The sequence below is a fragment of the Lithobates pipiens genome, unplaced genomic scaffold (genome assembly GCF_037356315.1).
Source record: "Lithobates pipiens isolate NorthernLeopardFrog02 unplaced genomic scaffold, aLitPip1_a1.2 Scaffold_1, whole genome shotgun sequence".
Lineage (NCBI taxonomy): Eukaryota > Metazoa > Chordata > Amphibia > Anura > Ranidae > Lithobates > Lithobates pipiens.
Window position 1 is genome coordinate 89288007 of NW_027507685.1, and position 12582 is coordinate 89300588.

Here is a 12582-nt window from a genome sequence, read left to right on the forward strand (position 1 = left end):
CCCCGGGCGGTGACGAAGAAGAAAGCCGGGCTCCTCCGCTAGTAAAACAGCTAGCAGAAGATATCGGAGGAGTCCGGCGAGAAGACCCCTCAAGACAGAAGACCCCCGGAGCTGTGCAATAAATTATTTTAAAACCTTGTGTTGTGTTTTATTTACATTTTTTTCACCAGATGAATGGGTAGGGGTACATTGTACCCCATACTCATTCACATAGGATGGGGATGGCGGTATCAGGGGGCCCCCGGATTCCGATAAGCCCCCTGCCCGCAGACCCCGACAACTAACGGCCAGGGTTGTCGGGAAGAGGCCCTTGTCCTCATCAACATGGGGACAATGTGCTTTGGGGTGGGGGGGCCGCAGGCCCCCCCCCCCCCGTGTTGAGGGCATGCTGCCTGGTACGGCTCAGGAGGGGGGGCTGCTCGCTCGTCCTCATCCCCTTTCCTGACCGACCGGGTTGCGTGCTCGGATAAGGGTCTTATATGGACCTGGGGGGGGGGGGGGGGGCACGCCGTTTTTTTGGCGTAGGGCTTCCCCTTTAAGTCCATACCAGGTGACAGGGCCAGGGACGTGTCAATCTTGCCGCCGAAGGGGGCGACATTGACTTCCTTCGCTAGTCCCGGCTACCTGGAGCCGCGTTCAAAATGAACAGACTTTCCTCCGTGTGCAGGAAAGTCCGTTAATTTCAAAAGTACGGCGGACTAGGGCACACACACACGGCGGATTGTCCGCCGGACAATTTTTGAGTCAAAACTACTTTCCAAGTCCGCCGGACTTTCGGGGAAAAAAAAAAAAAAAGTCTGCCGGAGCCCACACACGGGTGGATTAGAGTCCGCCGGACAGTCTGATCGTGTGTACGCGGCATAAGGCACATCCAGATTCACTAGGCTTCACCTATGGACTCAATGTTTATTTAATAATTTGTTTTTAGATTTTTCATACAAAAATCACTGATTATTCATCTTATTAGAGTTTTATATTATTTGTATTAACCATTTGTGAGATTTACTCAATCATCTTTATTTAAAGCTTTAGAGCTGCACTCTACTCTATACCACGTCCCCAGCCACCCCTCTGTCAGAGTATATCACCTCCACAGCCGCCCCTCTGTCCAAGTATATAACCTCCACAGCCGCCCCTCTGTCCAAGTATATCACCTCCACAGCCGCCCCTCTGTCCAAGTATATCACCTCCACAGCCGCCCCTCTGTCCAAGTACCGTATATACTCGAGTATAGGCCGACCCGAATATAAGCCGAGGCCCCCAATTTACCCCCAAAAAAACTGGCAAACTTATTGACTCGTGTATAAGCCGAGGGTGAGACATGCCTGTCCATCCCTGTGTGTGTGTCCGTCCATCCCTGTGTGTCCGTCCATCCTGTGTGTCCGTCCATCCATCCCTGTGTGTGTGTGTGTGTCCATCCATCCATCCATCCCTGTGTGTGTGTGTCTTCATCCATCCATCCATCCATCCATCCCTGTGTGTGTGTGTGTCTCCATCCATCCATCCCTGTGTGTGTCTCCATCCATCCATCCCTGTGTGTGTATCCATCCATCCCTGTGTGTGTGTGTGTCTCCATGTGTGTGTGTGTGTGTGTGTGTGTGTGTGTGTGTGTGTGTGTGTGTGTGTGTGTGTGTGTGTGTGTGTGTGTGTGTGTGTGTGTGTGTGTGTGTGTGTGTGTGTGTGTCCAGCCTACCTGTGTCCCGAGCCTTTGTCCCGAGCCTCCGTCCCGTGCCGTGCCTTGCCTCCGTCCCGTGTCGTGCCTTGCCTTGCCTCCGTCCCGTGTCGTGCCTTGCCTTGCCTCCGTCCCGTCCCGTCCCGTGCCTTGCCTTGCCTCCGTCCCGTGCCCTCTTCGTCGGCGCCTCGGCGGCCATTGTAAAATTCAAAAGCCGCGCCTCCGCCTTCGCCTGTGATAGGCGGAACACTGAATTTCCCAGCAGCCTGTGTTCCGCCTATCACGGACATCGTATCATCCTCGTCCGTAGTACGAGGATGATACGATGTCCGTGATAGGCGGAACACAGGCTGCTGGGAAATTCAGTGTTCCGCCTATCACAGGCGAAGGCGGCGCCGGAGGCGCGGCTTTTAAATTATAGAATGGCCGCTGTCTGTCTGCTCGACACGCTGATCGAGCGGGCAGACAGCGATGACTCGAGTATAAGCCGAGGGGGCACTTTCAGCCTCAAAAAAGAGGCTGAAAATCTCGGCTTATACTCGAGTATATACGGTATATCACCTCCACAGCCGCCCCTCTGTCCAAGTATATCACCTCCACAGCCGCCCCTCTGTCCAAGTATATCACCTCCACAGCCGCCCCTCTGTCCAAGTATATCACCTCCACAGCCGCCCCTCTGTCCAAGTATATCACCTCCACAGCCGCCCCTCTGTCCAAGTATATCACCTCCACAGCCGCCCCTCTGTCCAAGTATATCACCTCCACAGCCGCCCCTCTGTCCAAGTATATCACCTCCACAGCCGCCCCTCTGTCCAAGTATATCACCTCCACAGCCGCCCCTCTGTCCAAGTATATCACCTCCACAGCCGCCCCTCTGTCCAAGTATATCACCTCCACAGCCGCCCCTCTGACAAGTATATCACCTCCACAGCCGCCCCTCTGACAAGTATATCACCTCCACAGCCGCCCCTCTGACAAGTATATCACCTCCACAGCCGCCCCTCTGACAAGTATATCACCTCCACAGCCGCCCCTCTGACAAGTATATCACCTCCACAGCCGCCCCTCTGACAAGTATATCACCTCCACAGCCGCCCCTCTGACAAGTATATCACCTCCACAGCCGCCCCTCTGACAAGTATATCACCTCCACAGCCGCCCCTCTGACAAGTATATCACCTCCACAGCCGCCCCTCTGACAAGTATATCACCTCCACAGCCGCCCCTCTGACAAGTATATCACCTCCACAGCCGCCCCTCTGACAAGTATATCACCTCCACAGCCGCCCCTCTGTCAAGTATATCACCTTCACAGCCGCCCCTCTGTCCAAGTATATCACCTCCACAGCCGCCCCTCTGTCCAAGTATATCACCTCCACAGCCACCCCTCTGTCCAAGTATATCACCTCCACAGCCACCCCTCTGTCCAAGTATATCACCTCCACAGCCACCCCTCTGTCCAAGTATATCACCTCCACAGCCACCCCTCTGTCCAAGTATATCACCTCCACAGCCACCCCACTGTACAAGTATATCACCTCCACAGCCACCCCACTGTACAAGTATATCACCTCCACAGCCACCCCACTGTACAAGTATATCACCTCCACAGCCACCCCACTGTACAAGTATATAACGTCCACAGTCGTGGGCGGAAAGTGGTTAAAAGGTCTGAACCTCTGGGGGGGGGGGGGGGGGGGGCAGGAATGAGCATCAATCATCTGATCGCCAATTGGTGGTCACAGTGGTCAAATGATCAGGAGCCAGTCCCTTTGGATACTGATTGTCAGCACTCCTCACAGAAACATTGGCTGCCCAGCAACGTATAAGCGTGGGGTGTGGATGTTAAAGCCCACTCTTCTGCCATCCCACATATGTGTTACACAGGTGGCAAAAGGTGAAAGAACAGCGGTTAAGACATTCTCATACAAAACGGCATACCACCCCACCCCTTACCTTAATACCGAATGTGAAGATGGTGATGACGGCTTTAAATATTAATGCCAATGACAGCTGCCACAAGGCAGTGTAGACTCCGCTACCGGCTGAGCGGTCAGGCAGATTCCCGACATTCGTACTATTGAAGTCATTACTGTAGTCGCAAAGTTTGGATGAGTCCAGCAACCCACAGTCATTGAAAAGCTCAGAGATCAGTTCGCTGGAACTTGTTCGTGTGTACTCGTTAGGAAACGCTATAACCGCTGTGATGGCGGTGACCGCCAAGACCTCAGTCACTGGATAGTGGCCCAGCTTCGTGGTCTTCCTTCGACGGCACCAAGCGATGTTCCCCCTGATGAAGAATGCGCCCCACAGACCTCCAAATATCCCAAGGAGGATGAATGGGACAAGTTCAACCAGATGCCAGGGAGTGTGAAACTCCACATAAAACAGGACTAGTCGGCTGTTTCCGAAGGGATTGATGGAGCGCAATGTGAAAGCTGCTACCAATGCAGCAAAGAATGACCTCCAAAGTGTCTTCAGGGGAAAATAATAGCTCACCTACAAGAAAAATGAAGGCTGTAAACACAGTAAAGTCAATGTGGACATACATGTAAAGGGATACTGTTGCAAGACTATTCAATCAATAACAATCTTCCAGTAACATTATATGAGCATTTAAGGTATTTTAGGCTCATTATTTACCTGTAGAAGCCTCCCTTCTGTACACATCCAAAAGCCCAAAGACTGCTGCTGTGCACCCCATCTTGGAAGTGATGTCAGCAGCTGCAGCAAACTCAGAGTTTATATAAAGCAAAAAAGAGAGGGAGCACTAATTATTGATAAAACTTGCAAACAATTGGGAATCACAAACTCATCAAAAACATCAAAGGCAATATTGCTTGATCCACTGCGCATGCTCCTTAGCTCAGGAAGATGCCACCTGAATCTACACTGGCTTACACGTTTCGAGCGGTATCTTCATCAGAGCTTCATCTGGCTCTGATTGGCTGATGAAGGGGGAATACCCTCGAAACACGTATGCTTCACCTGGCTTTGATGAATAGGGGATACCCCTGGAAACATGTACGCTTCACCTGGCTCTGATGAAGGGGGATTCCCATTGCAACATGTAAGCTTCAGCTGGCTCTGATGAAAAGAGGATACCCCTCAAAACAGTTAAGATTTATCTGGCTCGGATAAAGGGGGATACCCCTCAAACATATAAGATTCACTTGGCTCTGATGAAGAGGGGATACCCTTCGAAAAAAATCTAAGCTTCACCAGGCACAGATGAAGGGGGATACCCCTGAAAACATGCAAGCTTCATCTAGCTCTGATAAAAAGGGGGAACCCTCAAAACAGGCAAGCTTCCAGTGGCTCTGATAGAGGGAAAAATACTCCTTGAAACACATAAGCTTCACTTGGCTCTGATGAATAGGGGATACCCTTCGAAAACCCATAAGCTTCACCTGGCTCTGATGAAGAGGGGATACTTCTCGAAACATGTAAGCTTCACCTGGCCCTGAAAAAGAGGGGACACCCTTCGAAAAAAAAATGTAAGCTTCACCAGGCTCTGATGAAGAAGGATACCCCTGAAAACATGTAAGCTTCACCTTGCTCTGATAAAGGGCAATATACTCCTTGAAACACATAAGCTTCACCTGGCTCTAATGAAGAAGGGATAAGCAATTGAAACATGTAAGCTTCACCTGGCTCTAACAAAGAGGGGATACCCCTCGAAACACGCAAGCTTGACCTGGCTCTGATGAAGAGTGGATACTCTTTGAAACTCATAAGCCAAATAGAACCAGGTGGTGTCTTCGAGAGCCTAGGAGCACGTGCAGTAGATCCAGCACCAATGTCCGATGACTTTGATGAGTTTTTGATTCACAGTCGTCCGAGTATACATTCATTATGTTTTTATCAATAAATGGTTTACTAAAAAAGGTAAGGTGCTAGGCTGGGGGACCCTCTGTTTTTTGCGTTTGTACTATGATATCAGGGCATCCATCCCCAGTCCTATGAGGGCAGCAAAGCATGTTGATCTCCTTTCAGACTAAGTGAGACTCATCGGGGTCTGGACACCACACTTGTGTGCAAGAGGGCTGTTCTTATTGTTTACTTAAAAGGTTATGTAGGGAGGTGAGGGGGTGGGGTGGAGGAGCTGGGCCAACACAGTCAGTAATTAGATACTCACAAAAGAAAAGAAGGATGTTCAAAGCTTGGGATATTTTTTCATAACCTAACCCTGCTTTAAAGCGATTGTAAAGAGAATAAAAAAATAAAATAAAAAAAAACAACAAACATGTCATACTTACCTCCACTGTGCAGCTCGTTTTGCACAGAGTGGCCCCGAACCTGCTCTTCTGGGGTCCCTCGGCGGATGTCTCAGCTTCCTCCCTCAGATGCTTCTCACGTTCATGCGAGCTCCCTCGCATGGTGAGAAGCTGCATCACATGGCCCCGCCCCCGGCGCTCTGCATCAGTGGATGTGATTGACAGCAGTGCGAGCCAATGGCTGCGCTGCTTTCCATCCATCCAATCAGCGGCCAGGCTGAACAGTGGAAAGGACGTCGGGGGACGAGCGCAGGACTTTCGAGGGGTGAGGCAAGTAAAACGGGGGGCTGGGGGCGCAGGCACTGTCAGATGTTTTTTCACCTTAATGCATAGAATGCATTAAGGTGAAAAAACATTTACCTTTACAACCCCTTTAAATCTTCTCCATGGCTTTATCCCTGACCTGTCTGGTGTGTTCCTTGGCTTCACAGAACAGCTGTATTTTTACGGAGATTAAATTACACACAGGTGGACTCTATTTACTAATTAAGTGACTTCTGAAGGCAACTGGTTCCACTAGATTTTAGTTAGGGGTATCAGAGTAAAAGGGGGCTGAATGCAAATGTACGCCACGCTTCTCACATTTGTAAAAAAATTAGTGCTGTTTCTTCAGAGCCGCGTGCCGCGGCGGCGGCTCCCATGTGCATTTGTGGTCGTGGCTCCAGGCAAATCACAGCGCCGGAGACTGCAAACCTGGAAGAAACACCGGGGAAGAGGTCGGCGGTGTCAACGGTGTGCGGGCGCCACTGCAAGGCTTAGTTCTAAGGCAAGTATTTCATAATGAGCCTAGTATGAGATGCACAGAGAGAGATATGATTCAATGGACAGAGACAGAGACAGAGATGAGAGATAGAGATAGGCGATGCGCACAAGCTCATTATGCCTTTGTATTGCAAGTTCTTTTTTTCTTCTTCACGGGGGGGGGGGGGGGGGGGGGGGTTTACAAAATCTTTCAAACCTGCTCCACCCCGACCGCATGCAAGTATGTGGCACCACTGGACTGGCTTTTTTTCTGGGGGGCCGAATATTTGCGTACTTCCCTTTGAGCTGGGAGTGCACCATATGGCGTGCTCCCAGCACAGAGATGGGGGTCTCATGGAGAACCTGGCCTCCGTACCAACGATCAAGAGCCGGAACTTCTGATTCCAGGTCACTGATAGCCTCCGATTTCTCATTGTGAAGCCTATCCATTTTTTTTTCTGTGAATGGAGAAGGGGGATGCATAAAGAGTCTCTCTCTCTCACCTTTGGAGGTGAAGCAGATCGGCTATGAAGGTGAGGAGTTTTGGAGGTGAAAAGGAGGGTTATGAAGGCAAGGTGGAGGGATTATGAAGGCAGGGAGGGGTTTCGGAGATGAAGAGGAGGGCTATGAAGGCGAAGAGGAGGAGTCGTTTTGAAGGTGAGGAGGAAGGGTTTTGGAGATGAAGAGGAGGGGATATGAAGGAATGGGTTATGGAAGTGAGAAAGGAAATAAATGAGGAGGTGGGACAATGGAGAGGGGAGGAAACTAGGAGGGGTTATTTAGGGGGGGAAGTTATGGAGATGAGGAGGGGGAAGGGAATGGTGAGGGAAGAAGATGAGGAGGTGAGAAAGGGGACTGATGAAAATGAGGTGGGCTTATGAAAATGAGGAGAGTATGGAAATAAGGAGGAGGGGTTATGGCAATGAGGAGGGGGGGGGGGGGTGAGGTCTGTGTTCTCTGTAATCCATCAGAAATTATGTAGGCAGGGCTGACACCACATACTTAGGAATTCAAAGCCGTGTTGTCACGTCATAGAGGAAGGTAGGAGCACACTGTACTTTAATTTCTGGCCCATCAAAAGTTATTTTTCTTTACCTGCAGCATGGTTCAAAGGGATGGAAAAAAAAATGGGGAAAATGTGCATGTATTGCAAAAATGGACTATAGATTTTGTTTTATTAACTTTACACTTTAAATATGCAATTACCTCCTCCAGACTGAAAAGGACTCCTCCGATGGGAGCACCAAAGGCCACAGACACTCCAGCAGCAGCTGCAGCAGACAGCACCTGTTTTTTTTTAAGAAGAAAGGGTCACCATTGTCAAAATGTACAAGAGCAATGTACTAACTGTGTATAGCAGGTGAAGATCACGAGACACAGAATTATACCCTCACCGGACACTTTATTAGGTCCACCTTGCTAGTACCGGGTTGGACCCCCTTTGGCCTTCATTCTTTGTGGAATAGATACAACAAGGTGTCGAAAACGTTCCTCAAAGATTTTGCTCCATAGTGACATGATAGCATCACACAGTTCCTGCAGATTTGTCGGCTGCACATCCATGATGCCAATCTCCGTTCCACCACCAAAGGTGCTCTATAGGATGAGATGTGGCGAGTGTGGAGGCCATTGGAGTACAGTGACCTCAATGGCCAGTGGTGAGAAGATTGGAGGTTTGTGACATGGTTCCACCACCTCCCAAAGCTGTTCTATTGGATGAGATGTGGTGAGTGTGGAGACCATTGGAGTACAGTGACCTCATTGTCCAGTGGTGAGATGATTGGAGCTTTGTGACATGGTGCATTATCCTGCTGGAAGGAGCCATCAGAAGATGGGGACACTGTAGTAATGAAGTGATGGACATGGACAGCAACAATACTCAGGTAGGCCGTGGTGTTTAATCCATGCTCAATTGGTACTAAGGGGCCCAAAGTGTGGCAAGAAAAATAGGATTTTTAAAACAGCTTACCTGTAAAATCCTTTTCTTGGAGTACATCATAGGACACAGAGTCTCAAGTAATCACTTGGTGGGATGTCCCATAGCAATGCTACTTGAGGGGAGAGAGAAACAACCCATAGGGTAACCCCCAGACCTGAGGACTTACACTGCGCCCAAAGGCGATATCCTCATTCCATCTTAGGCCGCGTACACACGGGCGGACTGTTCGCCCAACCTTGTCCGCTGAACAGTGTTTGGGCGGACAGTCCGCTCGTGTGTGGGCTTTCAGCGGACAGTTTCAGCGGACAGTTGGACGGACAAAGTCTTTCGGAAATTCCGAAAAACTGTCCGCTGAAACTGTGTTTGAGCGAACAGTCCGCCCGTGTGTGGGCTTGTCCGCTGTACTTTCGAAATGAGCGGACTGTTCCCGCTCGGAAAGTCCGCCCATTTCGAGCGCGTGTACAGGTAGGCGGGGCCCGCGAAGGAGACGTCGCGGGCTCCGCCGCCTGGAATGGGCTTAAAGGGGAACCCCAACGCCGAAAAAAATCGGCGTGGGGGTTCCCCCCAAGTCCACACCAGACCCTTGTCCGAGCACGCTACCCGGCCGGCCAGGAAAGGGGGGCGAGCGAGCGCGCCCCCCCTCCTGAGCCGTACCAGGCCGCGTGCCCTCAACATGGGGGGTGCCTTGGGGAAGGGGGGGCCGCGCGGCCCCCCCACCCCAAAGCACCTTGTCCCCATGTTGATGAGGACAAGGGCCTCTTCCCGACAACCCTGGCCGTTGGTTGTCGGGGTCTGCGGGCGGGGGGCTTATCGGAATCCGGGAGCCCCCTTTAAGAAGGGGGCCCCCGGATACCGGCCCCCCACCCTATGTGAATGAGTATGGGGTACAATGTACCCCTACCCATTCACCTGTGAACTAAAGTACAATAAAAAACACAACACAGAGAAAAAATATTTTATTGCACAGCTCCGGGGGGTCTTCCGTCTTCGGGGGTCTTCTCGCCGGACTCCTCCGCTATGTGTGTGTAGCTCTTTTGCTAGCGGAGGAGTCCGGCTTTCTTCCTCCCCGCCGCCGGCCTCTTCTCCCGACTTCGGGGGTCTTGTCCCCCTCTTCGGTTCTTCTGCCGGGCCACCGCGCCTGGTCCGGTGGCCCGGTCTTCTGTCGCCGTCTTCCGTTCTTCTGTCGCCGCCTTCGGTTCTTCTGCCGGGCCACCGCGCCTTCTTGTAGCTCTTTTACAGGCGGTGGCCCGGTCTTCTGTCGCCGCCGCCGCCTTCCGTTCTTGTTCTTCTTCTTGTTCTTCTTCTTCTCCTGGAGATGTTGACTCGACGAGCTCTCCGGCCGGAATGCCAGGGACACGCTCCGCTGCCACTTATATAGTGACAATGGGGCGGTGTCACATGGTATATGTCACATGGGTTGGTCACATGGGTTGATGTCACATGGGGACTATGACATCGTAAGGGGGCGGGGTCACCATGTGACCAACCCATGTGACATATACCATGTGACACCGCCCCATTGTCACTATATAAGTGACCGCACAGCGCGGCTCTGGCATTCCGGCCGGAGAGATCGTCGAGTCAACATCTCCAGGAGAAGAAGAAGAACAAGAAGAAGAACAAGAACGGAAGGCGGCGGCGGCGACAGAAGACCGGGCCACCGCCTGTAAAAGAGCTACAAGAAGGCGCGGTGGCCCGGCAGAAGAACCGAAGAGGGGGACAAGACCCCCGAAGTCGGGAGAAGAGGCCGGCGGCGGGGAGGAAGAAAGCCGGACTCCTCCGCTAGCAAAAGAGCTACACACACATAGCGGAGGAGTCCGGCGAGAAGACCCCCGAAGACGGAAGACCCCCGGAGCTGTGCAATAAAATATTTTTTCTCTGTGTTGTGTTTTTTATTGTACTTTAGTTCACAGGTGAATGGGTAGGGGTACATTGTACCCCATACTCATTCACATAGGGTGGGGGGCCGGTATCCGGGGGCCCCCTTCTTAAAGGGGGCTCCCGGATTCCGATAAGCCCCCCGCCCGCAGACCCCGACAACCAACGGCCAGGGTTGTCGGGAAGAGGCCCTTGTCCTCATCAACATGGGGACAAGGTGCTTTGGGGTGGGGGGGCCGCGCGGCCCCCCCCTTCCCCAAGGCACCCCCCATGTTGAGGGCACGCGGCCTGGTACGGCTCAGGAGGGGGGGCGCGCTCGCTCGCCCCCCTTTCCTGGCCGGCCGGGTAGCGTGCTCGGGCAAGGGTCTGGTGTGGACTTGGGGGGAACCCCCACGCCGATTTTTTTCGGCGTTGGGGTTCCCCTTTAAGCCCATTCCAGGCGGCGGAGCCCGCGACGTCTCCTTCGCGGGCCCCGCCTACCTGTACACGCGCTCGAAATGGGCGGATTTGCCTCCGCCTTACGTGGGCGAGTCCGTTCATTTCAAAAGTTGAGCGAACTGTTTGCCCAACCTTGTTCGTCAAACAGTCCGCTCGTGTGTGGGCAAGTCCGCTCATGCAAATTTTGAGCGGACTGTTTGATGAAACTGTTTGCCGAACAAGGTTGGGCGAACAGTCCGCCCGTGTGTACGCGGCCTTACATGCACTTGATAAAATTTTGCAAATGTATGTACTGAAGGCCAAGTAGCGGCCTTGCAGATTTGAGACCTGGAGGCCTGGCGACGCACTGCTCAAGAAGCACCAACCGCTCTGGTAGAGTGCGCCTTAACTTGAAAAGGGGGAATCTTTCCTTTGAAATCATAAGTTTGAATTATAAACTTGCCAAATGCACTTAGCGACAGTGAATTTTGACGCTGCCTGTCCCTTACGAATCGGAGCAGTTTTCTTAAATACATTTTCACTGCTCTCACTACATCAAGACAATGTAGTGACCTTTCTTCCCTGGAACAAGGTCTTAGGAAAAAACCCTGGCAGGACAAGATCTTCATTCAGATGAAAGCCTAAAACCACTTTTGGCAAAAAACCTGGACGAGGGCGTAACACCACTCTGTCCTCATGAATAATTAAATATGACTCCTTACAAGAAAGAGCAGCCAATTCTGAAATCCTTCTTGCTGAGGATATAGCAAATGAAAATATCAGCTTCCTAGTCAGAAGGACTAAGGGAACATGCTGCAACGGTTCGAATGGCTGTTTTTGTAACACTGACAAAACTAAATTTAAGTCCCAAGGGCTTAAGAGTGATTTAAAGCGGTTGTATACCCGCTGAATTTTTTTTTTTTTTTTTTTAACTCACCTGCAAAGGAAAAGGCATAATGAGCTAGTATGCACCACATACTAGCTCATTATGAAATACTTACCTTAGAACGAGGTCCCAACATCTGGCCCGATCCACGCAGAGGAAGCTGACATGTTTCCTCTGCATTTCTTCCGGGTATCGCGGCTCTGGCGCTGTGAGTGGCCGGAGCCGTGATATCGTCACTCCTGCGCCTGCGCACGGGAGATTTCTTCCCGGCAGGGGCCGGAGCCGGCTGGACTTCCAGCCGAGAATCCCCCGTGCACATGCGCCGCTGCAGTCAGCGGCGCATTGCGAGGGGAATATCTCCTAAACTGTACAGGTTTAGGAGATATTTTTTTTTTCACCTACAGGTAAGCCTTATTATAGGTATAAAGGTATAAAGTACCTAAATCGAATATACAACTACTTTAACTGGCGGATTAATCCGCAGCACTCCTTGCATGAAACCCTGGACTAAAGAATACATAGCAAGCAGTCTTTGAAATAAAAATTGATGAGGCAGAGACTTGGCCCTTAATAGTACTCAGGGCCAACTTCATCTCTACGCTTAATTGTAGAAAGGTAAGAATTCTGCCTATGATATATCTCCGAGGGTACCAACCCTTGGACTCACACCAGGAAACAAGCTTTCCAGGCTCTATAATATATAGCTCTAAAAGCTGGCTTCCTAGCATTAATCAAAGTAGAGATAACTGACCTGGAAAGCCCACGTTTATTC

General features: G+C 51.3%; 1 protein-coding gene across 12 annotated transcripts in view; it reads right to left on the reverse strand.

Moving 5' to 3' along the window:
• The window catches only part of CLCN5 (chloride voltage-gated channel 5), a 138385-nt gene that overhangs the window by 30037 nt on the left and 95766 nt on the right, over positions 1 to 12582 (reverse strand). For 11 of the 12 annotated variants that reach the window (XM_077465150.1, XM_077465139.1, XM_077465141.1 and 8 more), the window contains 3 exons: positions 7897 to 7977; positions 4316 to 4396; positions 3629 to 4171 (listed from right to left, as the gene is read on the reverse strand). In XM_077465150.1, the coding sequence (XP_077321276.1) occupies positions 3629 to 4171; positions 4316 to 4396; positions 7897 to 7977 (705 nt within the window). The remainder of the gene's footprint in view (positions 1 to 3628; positions 4172 to 4315; positions 4397 to 7896; positions 7978 to 12582) is intronic. The other variant, XM_077465148.1, reaches the window with a different exon arrangement.